The sequence below is a fragment of the Hippopotamus amphibius genome, chromosome 1 (assembly GCF_030028045.1).
Source record: "Hippopotamus amphibius kiboko isolate mHipAmp2 chromosome 1, mHipAmp2.hap2, whole genome shotgun sequence".
Lineage (NCBI taxonomy): Eukaryota > Metazoa > Chordata > Mammalia > Artiodactyla > Hippopotamidae > Hippopotamus > Hippopotamus amphibius.
The window spans coordinates 145,797,146-145,816,484 of NC_080186.1; the positions used below are offsets into that span (position 1 = coordinate 145,797,146).

At 44.1% G+C, this 19,339-nt stretch overlaps 1 protein-coding gene across 1 annotated transcript; it reads left to right on the forward strand.

Annotated features, from left to right (window-relative positions):
- The first annotated feature begins 5,003 nt into the window (after positions 1-5,003).
- On the forward strand, positions 5,004-12,388 carry LOC130841415 (T-cell immunoglobulin and mucin domain-containing protein 4-like). Its single transcript, XM_057717607.1, is given in 8 exon segments — positions 5,004-5,203; positions 5,376-5,554; positions 6,486-6,824; positions 9,035-9,221; positions 9,223-9,296; positions 11,157-11,240; positions 11,851-11,921; positions 12,323-12,388. Coding segments are annotated over 8 exon segments (1,200 nt in total).
- The last annotated feature ends 6,951 nt before the right edge of the window (positions 12,389-19,339 follow it).

The window sequence follows — 19,339 nt, forward strand, 5'->3', positions numbered from 1 at the left end:
CTTCTAGGCTTAGACTTGGGGTCTTTTGATTCCAAATGATGGAAGACCTAACACAAATTGGTTGAAACCCCCAAGGGAATTTACAGGCACATTGGTGTGCCTTGTTCCAGAGCTCAAACCATGTCAGAGATCCAGGGTTTCTCTATGTCTCCACCTGCCTTCTGTCTGCTCGGTTCTCTTATCAGGCAGGCTTCACCCATTGGGGGCACCATGACTACCACAGGCTTCAGCTTGTGTCCTCACAGTTCAAAGGCCAGTGGAAAACAGAGAGAGTCCTTATTTTCAAAAGCTCCAGTAAATGTGACAAGTCTATATATCCTTAGCTTTGTTTGGGTCACCTGTCCATCCCTGAGCCAATCACCACAAATGAAATCAATGCCAACTGAACTTTGTTGACACAGAGAGTGGGAGACTGCTTCTCCAGAGACAAATTCCATACACAGAAAAAGGTGGCGGCAAACACATGAAGCATCTAGGTCTGCGATGGCCCCTCTCCCAAGAATAGTGTGCTTTAGTACAATGGTGCAAATTAACCATCCAGTGTTAGGATGTTTGTGAATTCCCTGAAGCCTGTCCACTGATCCCATCTTAGGAAGAGAAGACAACCAAGCTTCGTCCTTTTTTCCAGTGTGTGACCCCTTCCAGATACAAAATTACTGGTAACATTTTCATTTCTAAAATAAAGGTATATGTACTTCTTTACAAATAAAGTATATATTTTAGAACAGCCTTAGATTTATAGAAAAATTGTGAAGCTAGTACAGAGAGTTCCCATACCCCCAGTACCTAGTTCCCCCATTGCTAACATCTTCCATTAGTGCGATATATTTGCTACAATTAGTGAACAGGCAATGATATTTATTATTAACCAAAGTCCAAAGCTTTCCTTAGTTTTTACCTAATGGCCCTTTTCTCTTCCAGGATCCCATTCAGGATACCACATTACATTCAGTTACCAAGTCGCCATCGGCTCCTCTCAGCTGTGCGTATTTTGCTTTAGACCTTTGTTATTTTTGATGACCTTGACAGTTTTGAGAAACACTTCTCAGATACTTTGTAGAACGCCCCTCAGTTTGCCTGTGTCTGATGTTTCTCTCACAACTAGACTTGGGTTGTGTGTTCTTGGGAGGAGACGGCAGAGGTCAGTGCCATGTACTTCCCGTCTCTCGTCCTGTCAACATGACTCATCTCTGCTGTTGCTGGTCCTGCTCGCCTGCCCGAGGCAGTGTTTGCCAGGTTTCTCCACTGTAAAGTCGGTCTTGTTTTCTCCCTCTCCACACTGTGTTTTTGGAAGAAAATCACTGTGTCCAGCTCACACTTGAGGAGGGGAGGTTTCCTTCACCTTCTTGAGGAGGCAGTATCTACATAAAGTATTTGGAATTCTTCTGTGAGGAAGATTCATCTCTTCTCCACATGGACATTGGTTCGATTATGTATTATGTCAGTATGACCCACAGATATTTATTGTCTACGTTGGGTTATAATCCAGGACTACTTCACTCATTTTGTTGTTCAGATTGTTCTAGCTCCGGGCATTGGGAGCTCCTTCAGTTGTCTCCTCTGTCCCTTTAACAGTCCTACTGTTAAATTGTGGATTTTTTTTTTTTTTGAGTACTTCCCTACTTCCTAGCCCTGCAAGACGCTCCAGACCTATCTTAAATATTTCCTGCCTCAGTCCCTGCATCAGCCATTTTCCCGAGGGGCTCTGGTTCCTTCTGTTGGAGAGGAGTGTTGGAAGCTAAGATCTGGGTGCTACGTGTGCTCAGTATGTACACTGATTTTTTAAATAAATGTATTCTAACATAAATAATTTATTCTAAATTATTTTGGATAATCTAGTTATTTTAAAAGGCTTATTATTAAAAATATAGTGAATTCTTTTCTTAATCCTTTCCATATAATTTTAACTTCTTGAGATTTTCTTTCGTTTTTTGCCTCCATATTACTAAATAATGTGCTTATGCTGGCGTTGTTTGATCAATTTAGAAATTAACTATTGACCTCCTGTAAGTGCAGATAGGCTTTGACTCTATTGGATCACCATCCTATTTTCTGTCTGCCCATCTTCCCAATGTAGTCATATTACAATTTTGTGTTAAACCAGTAGCCAGAGTTTCTGTTATTATGACCATCATTTTCCCCTGTGAATTTTGAAAGCATTCCTGCATTATTTTCTAGCTTGGCTATGTAGAAAACCAACACCATTCTTATTCTAAATCCTTTCAGTGCTATATGTTTTTGTTTGTTTTCCCTCTGGAGCCTTTTAATATCTTCTCCTTCCTTATGTCTGATATTCTTATATTTTGTGATAATGTGCTATTTTTCTGGGTATCTCTTTGTTCATGAAGTTTAGCATTTGATTGGGCCTCCCAATCTGGAGTGTCATGTTTTTCAGTTATGAGAATTAAGAAAAATTTTTTTTTAATAATTTCCTTCTCTCTATTTTCTGTTTTAATATTTTGAAACACCCCTAGCTATTATTAGACTTCACAGGTAGGTTATATTGTCTAGAAATTTTCCTTAACTTTATTTTTCAAATCTTCCATAATACTTTGGGGTAAGAATAATCTTTTTAATTTCTATGAGCTCTTTCTTTTTCTCTGATCTTTTTTATACTTTCTCTGTTCCTTCTTTTTTTTCTTGGAAGATACTAGTTTTTTGGTTTTATGTTTCCTTGTTTGCTTGTTTTCTTCTGCTGTCTCTGTTGTCTTTGTATCTTTTACATACTGAAGACTTTCCTAAAATGTCTGGAGTCCTTAGTTGTCTATATCCTAAAGTGACCCCTAAAAACTAATGAGTGCTGCATGCATGACTGAGACTCATGCACTGGTGACTTTACTGAAGGGGGATTGGGTGATATTTTTGGGGGGCACCCAAATATCCATATCTTGGAGTGTTTTATTTGGGCCATTCAGTTTATTTAGAGATTATATACCCCAGTTTCCTGGGAATAGGGTGGGAAAAGAATTCCACAGTTTAGTGAGCATTCAGTGGAAAGACTTTCTCTGAATCCTTCTCTTTTCATCCCTTCCCCCCGTTTTCTGGCTTCTCTGAGTCCAGAACCTCACCCAAGATTTGTATTTTCACTAATCCTTCAGTGTGAGAAATGTGAAGGTTTAAGCCTCATTTGGCTGGTTACAATCAAATGAAATTTTCAAAAAAATTTAGAACATTTGTGCATCCTTAAATTCCTTCTCTAGGGCTAGATATGAGCTGGCCACTGGTATGCGTGGTGTCATGGTGCATTGCCTTAAGGGCCACATATCAAAGGAGTGTGTAGTGATTAAGCTCAGGGGCTTGGAATCAGAAAGTCTTGGTTGAGTTCTGTTGCTACAACATTTTTTCTGTGAATGATATTTACTTAGCTCCCTTAAGCTTCAGTTTCCTCATCTGTCAAACAGAAAAAATAATATTTCTATTTCTTAGGGTTGTGAGAATTAAATAATACAGCTATATCATGTAGCAGAGTGCCTGGCATATAATTATGCATTCAATAACTAATGATGATGATATAAATCTGTTTTATTTGTTTATTTTTTTTAATTCATTTATTTATTTATCTATTTATCCATTGTCTGCTTTGGGTCTTCGTTGCTATGCATGGGTTTCTTTAGTTGTGGCAAACAGGGGCTACTATTCTTCGTTGTGGCGCATAGGCTTCTCATTGTGGTGGCTTCTCTTGTTATGGAGCACGGGCTCTAGGAGCTTGGGCTTCAGTAGTTGTGGCATGTGCACTCAGTAGTTGTGGCTCGCGGCCTCTAGACCAGGGTTCTAGACCACAGGCTCAGTAATTGTGGCGCACGGGCTTAGCTGCTCTGCGACATGTGGGATCTTCCCAGACCAGGGCTCAAACCCATGTTCCCTGCATTATCAGGCAGATTCTTAACCACTGGGCCATCAGGGAAATCTAATAAATCTGTTTTAGGAAACACCTCTGGCTGGTGAGCCCTAACTTGATTCCTCCTCTGACTGATTCTGTGGTTCTGGATATATTGTTGAATCCATAGAGTCCAGAGGGTCATAAATATCCTCTAGTCCAAACCCTGAAATCTGGTTCATGAATTGTCTTGTGTGCTCTTCCCCATCAGGTGGTGTCACTAACAAGTGGTGGAACTGGGCCCAGACCTTGGGCTTCTTTGTTACCTGAGCCTGTCTGGTAACTATCACCACATGCTTCCTCTAGTGAACCTCTTCTTTCCCTGCCCAATAAACTCTGATGGTGTTTTTGTCTTATGTGATGGTTGATGGCAGCCCTGCTTTTATTTCTCTAGTATCCACACAAGGGGGCCAAGGGATCTGAGTGACGGCGAACCCACATCGGGAGCAGAGCCAGATTCCCATCTAACTTCCCTTTGGCTCTCATAAGGAATCTGTGTGTAAACCAAGCCAGAGGGGAGAGTTAACTGCATTTAATTGTAAGCTGCACAGTAGCCGGAAGGACCATGGCTGATGCACAGTTTACGAGTGCACATACACACAAGCAGAGATGCTCGTGTACGTGTAGGAAACCCCCCTAAATAAATGGACAAAGGGTACATGCATGCCCACACCGTCACTCCACATGTCTGCACACACACTAATGGCCAGGAGAAACGTGCTCAGCACATTTTATCATACATCCCAGATTGAGGAGACCATTCAGGAGGGGGAAAGGAAAGGTTATGAGGCAAAAAGACAAATGAAACCTAGAGGTCCTGCTTGGGAGAATAAACTGTTGGATCTCCAGTAGAAATAGTTCTGTCAAACATTTTTTTGTTAATTTACCAAATATTGATAGGAACAAGCTCAGCCTTTAGAAGTCATTGGCTTCTGCTGCGTGTGTGCGCGCGGCATTGCTGTCACAGCTGCGGGTGATGGCAATTATTATTTTTCCGGGCTTCATGGGGGCAGAATGGGCATCCACAGCATTTGCGATGTGTGAGACAGCTCCCCTGTGGCAAAGTAAAGAGACGAGAGTTCAGGGAAGGCTCCAGGAGGGTCTGAATTTGGAATGACCCTTCATCATGAGAGCAAACTCTGCAAAACCCAGCCAGCACATGGTTTGGCTTAGAACCTGGGCCACCGCAAGGGCTCGTGCTCCCCTTCTCCCAGAGAAGGACAGCTGGAAGCTGCTGACACCTGGGTCAGGGAGGAACCCGGTGCTGCTGGCCAGGCCTTACACAAGGCAGGCAATGGGGCTGACAGAGCTAGTGAACGGAGAGTGGTAAGGAGGGTGCCTTGAAGAGAACGATGAGCAGAGGTCTAGGTGCCCAGGAAGGAGCAGCACGTGGTCTTGATGCTCTGGGGCTACAGCCTGCCTGGTCTCCCGTGATAGTGTGGTTTCATTGAGAACAATCACTGATGCTCAATTATGTCAGAGGGCTTAACATTTGCAGCAGTGAAGAAGGTTCACAGATTCTCAGAGATGGAGGTTATCTTAGAAGAGGCAGTCCGGTGGTCCTCAAACAAGTGAGTGATCAGTTACGAGATGAGAATGAGCTGGAGACCTTGGTTATGCACATTTCCATGGGCCTTGGTCTCAGAGATTCTGACTCAGGGTTGGGCAAGAGAGTTGGTATTTTGAGCAAGCTCCCCAGGCCATGCTGATAAGCAGTTGAGGTTGGAAACACAGATAATTCATTTAAAAAATGGTGCCATGTTCCTTTTCATATAGCTAACATGGTCAGCCTAATCTCCATCATCTTTAGGTCACAGATGCCTTTCCAAAGAATTCCTGGGATTCCTTTCCAGTTCTAACATTAAAAAAACCCCACAAACTCCACCTAAATTCACATTCTCTAACAACAAACCAATGGTCCAGAGTAATTAATTTCTATCTCCAGGGAATTCCCTAGTTGTCCAGTGGCTAACACCACGGTCCCAATGCAGGGGGCCTGGGTCCAATGCCTGGTCCGGGAACTAGATCCCATGTGCTGCACCTAAGACCCAGCACAGATGAATAAATACATAAATGTTTTTTTAAAAATCTTCTATCTCCAGTACTAAAAAGAGATGAGGACAATGGGATAAAGTTCAGCGGCCTATCTCCCTGCCATACACACTCTGCGGTGGAAGGCACAGGGAGGCCCATTTGAGGCATTCAAGTCAGTAGTACCTGACGACTGCCTATTGAGATACACTGGGCAGAGAGCTGTTTTGGACCTGCTTATATGAGTTAGTGGAATTGGATTAAAGGGTCAGAATTTTCCATTGGAGAATTTATTGTTTTATTGAATAGTACTCAAGGTCAGGGGTTTTTTAATCAGCAAATCTGCTGTGGAGATGCATTCAGAGGCTCAGGTGGTCAGCTGTTTCCACTTGAGGGATGAAAGGGTGTGGAGTCAGGAGCTCCGCAGCAGTAAAGGGCCGGCCAGAATTTGGGCTAAAGAAACAGATGCACTACGACCCTCTTCATCTTCCTGGAAGCATCTATCTGCACAATCCCCGTGGAGCATACTTGAGAGATTTCATACCTCACAACCTAATTTTCTCACCTTTCCTCACAGCTCCAGCTGCATCCGAGACTGTCGTCAGAGCGTTTTTGGGTGAAACGGTGACTTTGCCCTGTACACACTCATCCTGGTATAACAGAAACAGCATGTGCTGGGGCAGAGGCCAGTGTCCAAACTCCAAATGCAATGACGAGCTTCTCTACACTGATGGGATGAAGACGGTCCCAAGGAAGTCTCCAAAATACCAACTTCGGGGGAGTATCCGGAGAGGGGAGGTCTCCTTGACCATCTTCAACACCAACGAAGGTGACGGTGGTGTGTACTGCTGCCGCATAGAGGTGCCTGGCTGGTTCAACGATGTGAAGAAGAACATCCGCCTGGAGCTGAGGGGAGGTGAGCCTGCAGAGGCTGTGTCTGTGGATGGAGAGGTTGAGCGTTCATGGCTCGTGGAGTCCGTGGGTGGTGGTGGAGAGGCTGAAGCTGCCTAAGCAATGAGTGGGCAGATTAAATCTGAGACGTGTTTATGACCAGAGGAGCCACAGTCTGGAGCAAATGCCCGTGGGAGCCAGAAAACCACCCAAATGAGTGAGGGGGTGGAGGGTGGGGGAAGGGCAAGGGAACCAGTGAAATTCGGGGTCAGTCTGGACAGGGCAGCTGCTCCTTGTGTAGGGAATTGCAGAAATGTGGCCCAGTGCTTTCAGATCTCCCAGTTTTTATGTGAACTATACTGATTTTTGCATGTTGGCAAAGATTTCAAAATATTAAAAAATATCGGGTGAACGAAATAAAAGGTGTTGTTCATGGATCAGCTCCAGCCCGCAAGCCAATCGTGGCCAACTTCCGGCCGAGGGGAAAGGGCAGGGGATGTGGAGGCAGTCGTAGCAGTTTTGGGGTGACCTTTCCTTCTTTCACTCTCGGTTGCTTTGATGAGATTTGAAACCTGGTGGAACTCCTAAGTATTTGAGCTGCATGGGGTGCAGCCTGTGGTTGAATTGTGTGAACAATCGTCCCCGTTCCTGCTGGTCTGGAACAGAGCCTCTCAAAGTCAGCTGTGTGCTCAGCCTGCACTGAGGACGGAGGGCCCTTGGGCTCTGTTCCTCACTGGACTGGCATCTCAGAAGGCAGGCTCTGGCTAGCCATATGCGTAATGAGCTTCTCAGGTGACTCTCGTGTGCTCTAAAATTTGAGAACAACTGATGTGGATGCTTCTAATTAGAGCACTTTCATAAACATATATGAAAATATATTTTTAATATATTAAGTATATATATTTAGTATATTTTTGTCTCAAAGCAACTTTGTGAGATAGAAGGTATTATTCGGATTTGTTGAAGCTAAATGATGCCAATCCAAGTCTTTGCTTTTCAAGCCTGATGTAACCAGCTGTTGATATCATTTTATAAAATGCGGGTTGACCTTAATACTCTATGAGGTCATTTCTAAGTTCATTGGAATCTAATGATGTCTTTCTGGTCCTTTAGAGTTAATGGAAGTGTGACATATATAAGAGATGGTGGTATCTGGAGAATAACTGTTGCTAATGATCCCAAATTCAGATGTTTAGGGGGTGAGTGGTGTTGACATGAACCAATCTTTAATATGTGGAAGAGACTACATGGTCATGCTATGTTACACTCTTTGGACTCGCTTTTTTTAGATTTTAATTTTTACTGTGGAAAGAAAGCCTAGCATGAGTTCTACCCTCTTCATGTATTTTCAAGTGTAAAATACACTATTGTTAACTGTGGGTACAATGTGTGCAGTAAATTTCTAGAGCTTATTCATCTTGCTTGACTGAAATGTTATGTTTGGGCTCACTTTTGATGCAATCCTTTATTTACTCATTCATGCCATGTTTTGGGAACACCTACTATGTACCGCACACTGTGGTTGGTATTTTATTTGTAGAAGAAAACAGTTACCAGGTTTTCCCTAGTGGAGCTTATAGTGTACTAGAAGAAGTAGACATTACATAATAACCAAGAAATAAATATGTAGCTATGAAATGCAAGAAATGCTATGAAGATCAAGCATGATGTGCAAAAAACATTGTTATTGTAGAATGCAGATGGCCTCCTTGCAGAAGTGTCCTTTTAGCTGAGACATGAGGGTTAAGCAGGAATCAATATAAGGAAGAGAGAGACTAGGAAGCAGTAGGTAGAAAGCTCCTCCCGAAATGGAAGGTCACTGATATGGTGGAAGAACTGACGAAAGGCCAGTGGGCTGGGGAAAAGTGAGAACAGAGTGGAGGCCTGAGATGGGAAAGAAAGAGCAGATCAGGTGGGGCCCTGTGGGTGAGGTTGAAGGTTGGGTCTTCATCTTAAGGACAAGGAGAACCCAGTAAAAAAGTTTTAAGTAGGGGACTGACATAATCAGATCTGTCATTTTCAAAGATTGCTCTGGTCTGTGTGTGAAGAACAGCCCAGGACAGCCAAGACTAGAATTCAGAAACCCAGTTTTCATGGGCGTTTTAATGGTCCAGACTCATGGACCAGGTGAAGCAGCAGAAACGCAGAGAGATGGAGGGATGCCAGCTATATCTGTAGTGTTTCTCTCTGCCTGCATCTCCACTTGGCCCCAGATGTATCTTCTATTGGTTACAGCCCCCACAACCATGCGCTCCACAACCACCTGCTGCCCAACCACCACCATCACCACTGCTGAGACGACAAGCACAGCTGTGCTTCCGGCTACAGTCGTGACTACACCCGACCTCCCAACCACACCACCACTTCAGATGGGCACCACTGCTGAGCTCACAACCATGGCAGCCACATGCCCTCTGACAACACGGGTCCCTTCCTGAGGAAGACATGATATTTCTGACCCTTGAGGCTCCCATGGAAGAGCCCATCCTCACTGCAGGTTCCTGGTTTAACTGGCCATTCTTTCCCTTCTGTTGGTCAGATATAACTTGGATTCCTTGGAAGAGGATTCCCCTACTGCATGGGGCAGCCCAGCAACTTGCTCTTAGGTCTATGTGTGTGTGTGTCTATGTATGAGTTTGCCAGGGCTGTCATGGAAAATACCACAGACTGAGCGGCTTAAACAACAAAAGTTTACTTTCTCAGAATTCTGGAGGCTAGACGTCTGAGATCCAGGTGTCAGCAGGGTTGGTTTCTTCCAAGGCCTTTCTCCTTGGCTTCTAGATGGCTGTCTTCTCCCTGTGTCTCACATGGTCTTCCTCCTCTGTGTGTCTGTGTTCTAATCCCCTCTTTTTGTAAGAACACCAGTCATATTCGATGAGGGCCCATCCACAAAACATCATTTTTACCTTAATTACCTCTGTAAAGGGACTATCTCCTAATGCAGCCACATTCCGAACTATGGGGATTAGGACTGCAACATATGAATTTGCGGGTGGGGTAGGGGTGGGAGGGGGCCACACAATTCATCCCATAACTCTATGTGTCTGTGTGTGTGTGTGTGTGTGTGTGTGTGTGTAGTTTCATTAAATTGTTCCTTTTTGTTGTTTTATGGTTTCCTTTTTTGTTGCTAGCTATTTTTTTTTTCCTTTGTGCTTTAGAAGAGTCAGGATACTTTGTTCTCCACTTGACCCCCCAGGAGTCTTGGACACACTTAGGAAAGAACCAGGAAACGTCACCCTGGGTTACACACCAGTTCCATCCTGCCAGGGCTTAAGTCTCGACTTAGGCATTAGAGATTGGTTGAGAAAAGGCCTCCAGATACCTTAAAATATCCCTTTATGAGCTGGTTCTTCCTTCCTTCCTGCCTTCCTTCCTTCCTTCCTTCCTTCCATCCTTCTTTTTCATAAATTTATTTATTTTTTGGCTGGATTGTGTCCTTGTTGCTGCGCACAGGCTTTCCCTAGTTGCAGCAAGTGGGGGCTACTCTTCATTACTGTGTGCAGGCTTCTCATTGCGATGGCTTCTCTTGTTGTGGAGCTCAGGCTCTAGGCATGTGGGCTTCAGTAGTTGCAGCACATGGGCTCAGTAGTTGTGGTTTTTGGCCTCTAGATCTCAGGCTTGGTAGTTGTGGTGCACAGGCTTAGTTGCTCCACGGCATGTGTGATCTTCTCAGACCAGGAATCAGACCTGTGTTCCCTGCATTGACAGGTGGATTCTTAACCACTGCGCCACCAGGAAAGTCTGTCTGTCTGTCTGTCTTTCTTTCTCTCTCTCTTCCTTCCTTCCTCCCTTCCTTCCTTCCTCCCTCTCCTTCTCCCCCTCTTTCTCTCTCTTTCTACCCCTCCCTCCCTCCCTCCCTTCCTTCTTCCTTCCTTCAGCCTTAATCCTACATCTTGGAACTCTCACTGAGGTACTAGCACCATTAATTACGGGGGCTTATCAAAGCTCCCCCCATGTTTCAACCTCTGATTCTTAGGTAAGAATATTAGAAAAGAATCATGAGGTAGCCTGAAGGCTTAGGCATTTCAGCTGCCTCAATAAGGCCTGGATTAATTTAAACAACTTTATAATATTGAATTGGCTCTCTCCATTATATTCTGAGTAGTCACCTAAGATGCACGAACCCTAAGCCAAATTTCTTACATATTTTTTATTCCTTTGGTCTTTAAAATAATCATCTTAGAATATAACATTTGCATTTTCCCCCCTAGATCCTAAAAATACTTACAATCCTTGAAGGAAACCTGAAATATACATAGAAAAGTACAAAGACAACTATAAAAATAGCCCCAAATCCCACCACTCAGCACAAACACCTATGTTAAGCTGCCTTTTATCAAACTTTTTTCTCTTCCAGAATCAGAAACTGTCCTTCTCCCTAGGACCTCTCAGAGAAGCACGGAGTTGACTTCTGGAGACACTGCCTTGTTCACATCCAAAGGTATGTGGACAGTTCTTTTCCTTTCTTCACCCCTTAGATTGAGGAGAAACACTGAGTAGTGTGTCACCGAGTCAGATGACTAGAGATGACTGTGGGGTCCTGTGTGCCATGAAGCCCACCTGGGACAAATTGGTGTCAAGACTGCATTTGTGGCTCCTTCCTCCCTATGGATTTGAGAGAAGGAGAGAGACCCATTGACCTTGATTAGTTGGTGCAATTCTCCATGGTAGCGAATGTCTAGAATATCTGCCTTTGCATTCTAGGCTGGGTGATGCTTGGCTATCTCATCCCAATTCCGAGCATACCTCCTTCTGTGCTAAAACCCTGGAGGGTGTACTCACTTGACTCCTTGGCTCTTTACAGTGGGGGGAGTGGTCTTTCATTCATTTGACCTTTCATCCATCCAGCCAGATTGTTTAGGTATTTACTAGGGCCCAGGGGCAGAGAACACACTGAAAATAATTCACAGCCTTGGAGGTACTAGAGGGGACTGCCTGGGCTTGGTTATCAGTTGTACTACTTTTCCCTGGGGTGGGGGTGGGGGGGTTCTCTGGCCTCCATTGTGTGACTTCATGCATATAAAAATTTAGATGAGTGCCTGTCACCTTAGGAAGCATGCCAAAGGTAGCTGTTACCTCAGTGGAGCTTATAATCAAGCAGAGGAAAACAGACATCTATGAGGTAAATAAATGAATGCGTGTGATGTAGAATATAGGGGGGCAGTAAAATAGAGTGGTTCATGTGTGTGTTCTGGCGTCATACTGCCTGGGTACAAATCGTGCCTCTTCTCTGCTGTGTGACTTTGGGAAAGTCACTTAATCTCTCTGGGCCTTGACTTCCTAACCAGTCAAATGGGAATAATGAAGCACCTACCCTGTGTGTCTTTCTGAGGATTAAATGAGAGAATGCCTGTAGATCACTCAGAACAGCATCTGGCATGTGCTAAGTGCTCAGTGAAGGTTAGCTCTTTTTTTTTTAATGACAGAAGTCATTTAAGGGAAGAGCTCCCCCCCAAGAAAATAAAATAGGAAGACAGGCATCTACTTAAGTTTGTTTTCCCCTTTCCTTTGTATTTTTTCCAGAGTCTAAAGGTTGAGTCCTCCAGTCAACGTCCCAGGCATCGGTATAGGAGGCGAGTGACTTGGTGACCTCTCAGCCAAGAGGTAGGGGGACTGTGACCCTGTGAGTGGTTTGCCTTTGGCCATGGGAACAATCTGTCATCTTCCTGCTTGTCTTGGGATTCTGCTCTCTTGGTTGTAGTGTGGTCACATCCTACATCCTCCCACAAGCTGGGATGAAAGTGAAACATGCTAAAGCATCGGTGTTGCCTCCTTCCCTTCTCTGCCTCATTTCTAAAACCCTTCTATTGGGATCTGAGGCTAGGAATGCTAGTAGGAAAATCACCCATTCATCTTTCAAAACGTTAGTAATTTATTTTAAATTATGCAAGTAGTACAGTAGTGTATTTTTGTTAGGGATACATTTTTAAAAAGTAGAAATAACATTCTCTTTGATTCCCTGTCTTTAATCCCGTCCTCCCCTGAGTTAATCACTGACATTAGCTGAAGATGATCATTCTTCAGATCTTTTTTATTCCGTCATGTGTGGGTATAGATATAGAAATATACAGTTTTGTCTTGTGTGTGAATTTTTAAAAAATGCTTTCATACTGTGTGCAGCCTTCTGCATTTTCATTCACCTAACATTATACATTGGACCACTTTCTCTTTTGGTCCATGTAGATCTCCATCACTATATTAAATTGCTGTATAGTGTTTTATACTATTGGTACTGATAGTATCCATTGCCCATTGAGGGGCACTAAGGTTGTTACAAAGTTTCACATTGTAAATATTCTGCAGTGAGGATCTTTGTGGGTGTCTCCTTAGTGTTCATGGAAGTGTTTCTCTAGCTCTGGCAGTGACCAAGAAGGAGAAATGCTAGGTTGAAAGAAATGTGTGCTTTTCAATTTAATAGCTGGTACAAAATTGTCCTCCGGAAAGGCTGTGCCAGTTTATTTTCCCACCCACAGGGTATCTGCTTTCCCATATCCCCCCTACACTTGATATAACCATTAGTTTAATTGTTTTCAATCTTCCAAGAAGAAAATATCATCTCGTTCTTCTGTTGTTCTGATTAACAGAGAGTTGGAGTGTCTTTCTCTATGTTTGTTAGCCAGAAAACAGGCACCTTTTAACTCTGTGAAGGAGCCAGTGTAACATCACTGACAAAGGCTCGGAAGATGGAATTGGAGGGGCCAGACAGGAGTGAGCAGAAGGCAGATAGATAGTTTCTGAAGGAAGATTATAAATCAAGATGAAATGCAAGGGTGGCCTCATGTTGAAGCCTTGGCATGCATTAACTCGCATGGTGGGAGGATGGGAAACCTGGATGTTGATGAGGAGGTGCCAAGGATCCACACCTTCTGTCCCTGGGATGGGTACGGGTGGGGGCCTATGTTCTGGCAGAAGAGAAGGTAGCAACTAGAAAAGTGATCAAGGATGGGCAATGAGTTTTCAAAATGTTGTCATTTATTCCATTTGAATCTTGGACTATTTTACTCTGAATTGCAAGAGAACAAGAGGTCATCTGAGGTTTGAGCCCCTTCTAGAAAATCTGTGATAGTTTCATTTCACTCCTCCTTGATAAATCCTGGGAGAGAGAACACTGGTGGTCATACCTACAGGTGGCGCTGCTGCAGAGGAGCTGGTTATAGGAAGGGCTGTCAGTCCCTGTGTAACATCTACTCACTGTGGAAGAAGCCAGGGTTTATTGAGCACATACGTGTGCTGGCGTGGGGTCAGCTGTTCTCATGGGCCACGTCATTCAGTCCCTCTTGGCAGATGCTCCAGTCTCTGTTTGACATAGCTTTCTCAAGGACACACAGCTCTCGAGTGCCAAATCCAGGAAGTCAAGCTTTGATTCCATGCTCTTAGGTATTCCTTTTTTTTTTTAAAGGATTCTTCTCTTTTTTTTTTTTCAAATTTATTTATTATTTTTTATTATTGGCTGCGTTGTCTTCGTTGCTGTGTGTGGGCTTTCTGTGGAGAGTGGGAGCTACTCTTCACTGCAGTGTATGTGCTTCTTATAGCTTCTCTTGTTGTGGAGCTTGGGCTCTCAGCACTCGGGCTTCAGTAGTTGTGGCACACGGGCTCAGTAGTTGTGGCTTGTGGACTTTAGAGTGCAGGCACATTAGTTGTGGCTCACAGGCTTAGTTCCTCTACAGCATGTGGCATCTTCCCAGACCAGGGCTCGAACCCGTGTGCCCTGCATTGGCAGATGGATTCTCAACCACTGCTCCACCAGGCAATCCTGCTTTTAGGTATTCTTTTATTTTTGCCTTACCTTCCAGTCTGAAATAAAAGGTCATGTTCTTGTCATTTACCATTCTTTTTTTCCCATTGGTTTCTGTAATGAAACATTTATAAAACATACTGAGGATTTAACTAGTTGTTAGGTCCTGTATAAGGGTTTTTACTTGAATTGTTTTATTTAAATCTCACAATGACCTTCTAGCCAGGTACAGATGTTATCCCCATTTTACAGATAAAGAAATGGAGGTTCAGAGAGTTTATTAGAGAAGCTAACACCTACTGAGGTCTGTCTTTGTTTCAAACTATGCATTTTACATGCATAAGCTCATTTGACTTTGTGCAAAATCCTATGAGATAGATACTACTCTACTGGTAGATGACAGACCTGGATCTAACCCTTGTCTGCTCAACTCTGGTGCCATTGTAACATCACGCTATGCTGCCCTTGCCCCATCTACCCTCTGGAATCACTTATAGAATCAGACTACTTCTTCATGCACATAAAAATGCTTTCAACCCATTTCAGAGAGCCCGCATGCCTCTGTAGGCTTTTCTTGCCTTGGCTAAATATTCCCAATTCCTTCCTCATTTCTTCATGTAATTTTTGGATGGCAAGGCTTCCATGGTTAAGGGCTGCTTTAAATTTTTCAAGTGGATCTTGCTACAATTATTATTCCCTAAAATTAGCATCACCTAGAGTGGCAATTCTTTACCTTCTCTCTTTGGCTGCCTGGAATATAGTTCAGAGATGTGGAGTGATTTGTGCAAGATCACACAGCAATGCAGAGAAAGAGCTGGGACTCACACCCAGGTTTCAGGGATATGATTAAAACATGTCTATGGACTCCTAGATGGAGTTGTCTGTGAATGAACTGGTGCAGGGCAAGAACCCCCCTCAAATTATACATACACACATATATATAAAATTGTATAATTGTATAATTGTGTATGTATTTGTGCACATGCATTTTTCTTGGGAAAAAATATAGAACTTTTATTACATTTTCCGAGAATTCTGCAAAGCCCCAAATGATTAGGAACCATAATTCAGATACAAACAATGACAACAATGATAAAAACCCTTATAGGTTTCTTCCCCCAGCTAAAGGCAGTCTGGTCAGGGAATATGAACTCTTCACCCTCTAGGTAGCTGGGAACTCAAATCATCCCCTCTAGCCTGAGGATTAACCTCATTTCTTGCTTGGCTGAAGGAATGTGTGAAATGGTCCCAAACTGCTCCCTGAAGACCCAGGGTCTTTCCTGGGTAGGGACTCTGAAGCCAGGGCGAGGAGAGCTGCATGACCATGTCATTTCCTAAATAAAATCAGGTGGCCCGGGATTAAATCCTCTTCTGATGATGCCTCAGCCCCGCTTTTCGTGCCTCAATAACATCCCCAATCCTTGTTTTCTAGTCCCTTCTCCTCACAGACGTCTGTGAGGGGGTTAGATGGGGGTTAAAAGGCATCATTTGGGGCGTGTGAAGGCTCAGAGTTATGTACAAGCTCCACCATGTTATGGTTTACTTTTTTCTTTTAGAATCTCAGGTTCTTGTTCAAGCCTTCTTTTTTCTTTGTCTTTAAAAATTTTTTTATATATTTATTTATTAATTTTCTCTTATTGGCTGTGTTGAGTCTTCATTGCTGAGCACAAGATTTCTGTAGTTGTGGAGAGCAGGGGCTACTCTTCCTTGCGGTATGCAGGCTTCCATTGTGGCAGCTTCTTTTGTTGTGGAGCATTGGCTCTAGATGCTCGGGCTTCAGTGGTTGCAAAGTATGGGCTCATTAGTTGTGGCTTGAGGGCTGTAGAGCACAGGCTCAGTAGTTGTGGTGCATGGGCTTAGTTGCTCCCCAGCATGTGGGATCTTCCTGGACCAGGGATCGAACCCATGTCCCCTGCATTGGCAGGCGGATTCTTAACCACTGTGCTACCAGGGAAGCCCTAGCCTTTTCTAAATCTCAGTTTTCTCCAAATGTACAATGGAGATAATAGTACGTGGTGCCTAGGGCTGTTAGGTGAGGAAACACATGAGAAAACACCTGCTCCATAATTACTGGCTAGTAAATGACAGTCCTCGTGACGGATTCTGATCCCCTCTCCTCCTGCATCTCTCCTGCTCTTCCTACTCACACACCTGCATTCTCTGGCCAGGCCGGCTGGGGAGTAAGAGGCCACATCCTCCAGCTCCAGCTGACTTGCTTCCTTCCAAGTACAGAGACATTTTCTGGTTTTATGATTTTTTTAACTGCTAATCACACCAGGGAAACAGCTGATGAGCGGCAAAATTGCAAACTTGGGGAAGTGACAAAAGCCTTTTAAAATGTCTCATGGTGGTCATTCTCGACTCATTGTTAGAATAAATCTGAGATTCTGAAAGCTTTTCACTGACTCCTTTGCACATGGCTCTGTGGAGCTCTCAGTTACAGGTTTTGTTCCTCTGGGTGGATGTCTTTAATCTTCTGATGCCTCTCAGTCATTTTGTCCCTCTCACATCACTCAATCTAGGGGGGCTCCACTCTATAATTTAGGCTCAGAAATCAAGTGTTGCTTGAAAAAGAGTCATGATCGAGTTTGCCATGCAAGGGCTTCCTGATTTGTATTACTTATTTGATAAGACCTCTCCACTTATATATCTCCTGCTCCATTGCTTTTGTCTGTTTGAAGCTGTTTTGTCTGCAAACATCATCTGAAGAAGCCCTACCCAGAGTGTCAAGTCTTCACCTCCACTCTGTGGCTGCCTAGAAATGGAGCTCAGAGATGTGGAGTGACGTTCCTGAGATCACACAGCGAGGTGGAGGGAGAGCTGAGACCCTTACCCGGGTTTCAGAGGTTTTAAATTTGGACTCATGAACTCCCGGGTAGCTTGTTGTCAGTGGAAAACTGATGGGAAATTGAGGCCCAGCAAGGGCCAGAGAGTTGAGAGAGGACTTGCAGTGGTAGGTAGGGAGGTTGCTGGACCAGAGGCCAGTTCTCCTGATCCCACGAACAGTTAAGCTTTGTCCCAGGTCTGGCAGCCACCGTCTCTCAAGAGAGCTTCCTTGTGGGCAGGTTTTCCTGTTTGCTCCTCAAGGATTAGGATCCACTTTTCTCAGCCCTCAGGGGGGTCATGATGCTCCCCGGCAGCCTGCAGGCCCAGCTGTACAGTAATGTCAGATTTAATGCACCCGAACATGCGTGAGGACTTGGCTGGGGAAAATGAACCCAGGAAAACTGGGAAGAAATGCCCATTGCTCTGGTAACAGTCAAGTCACATGTTCCTTTCTTTGAGCTTCTTACAGTAGCTTTCTCTGGGTCCCAAGGTTGGCTGGTGGGGGTGTGGGGATGGGGCGCTTTTAGGGCTGTTTGTTCTCTAACTGTATATCTTTCTGTTTTACAAAATCAGCCCAAGCATCATGGTCCAGAGCAAGCTGGCCTCTCCATGGAATCAAGGGATTCTGCGGGGGAAAAGTGGTTGGAGATGCGATTTTATATCTTTATCTTGGAGTTTGGTTTAGATACATGGAAATCGGTCACATGATATTTGGTAAAGGCCTGGCCTTTCAAATCTGTCACTCATTAAACATGGCTTACCTAGTTGCTTCTCTGTGCAGGGCCCAGAACATATAAAAATGAGCAAGTCTTGACCCCTGTTCTTAAAGGGGTGGGATAGACAGGCTTGTGTAGAGCAAACAATCATCAGTGGGCTTTGTCTGGGGACAGAAGTATGAAAAGGTGCCCTGGGGGCCCAAAGAAGGGAGAGAAGATTCTAACTTGGAAAGGAGGGCCAGGATGGTTTCACTCAATGATCTTTGAGTTGGTTCTTCATGGCTGAGAACATTTCATTGAGCAGAGAAGGGTGAACAGGCAGGGAGAACTGCATGGGCACAAAGAGGGGGACCTATAAGAGCATGAAATCTTTGGTGATGGTTTAAGAGTCTAGTTTAATGTAATGGAGACAGGAAGCTAGGAGTGGCCTAGGTTCCTAAAGGACTTGATTGATGGGCTGAAGAATTTAGATTTCATTCCAGGGTTCTAAGGAGCCATTCATGTGTTTGGAGTAGGGAATGACCTTTTCAGCTGTGTTTTAGGAAAAATTGCTCTGGCAAGAATGTGGAAGATGTATTTGAGGGGAGTGAACCTGGGGGCGGAGAGGCTTCCCAGGAGGCTCCTGCAGTGATTCAGGCAGGAGATGAGTGTCTCGACTAGAATGGTGGCAGCAGGAACAGCAGAGAAGGGCCAGAGTCAGAGCCATTTAGGACTTTGAGAGGACTTGGCAACTGAGGAAGAAGGAAGGATGACTGATTCTCTGTACTTGGGAGATTAGCTCGATGTGATGGGCTCACTGGTAAAGGAACCCCAAGAGAAAAGTGAATTTATGTGGGTGATCTTGAGTTTGAAGTGCCCTGGGAAATGTCTAACAGGCAGTTGGAAATGCGGGGCCTTATGGATGCTGGTAGGGATTAGGTGTCTGATGATCAGCACCTCCCTCTGATCAAATAATCATTACTGTGAAGATTCACAGCAGAAGTGCTGAGTAGGGACTTGCCACTGTACCAAAACTCTCATATGTATTACCTCATAAGGGAGAGTTCAGGGCTATCTATGTGATTTTGTGAGTCATTGTAATAAATGACAGCTATTGAATGCTTATTATAGGACAGTGCTGGACTCCAACTTCCCGTGCATTATCTCATTGTGAGACGTACTGTCCAGATCTGTGAGGAAGATTCTATTACTGCATTCAATTATAAAGGAGAAGAAGCTGAGTTTGCAGAGGTGAAGACATTTGCCAGAGTTGGAAAAGTGACG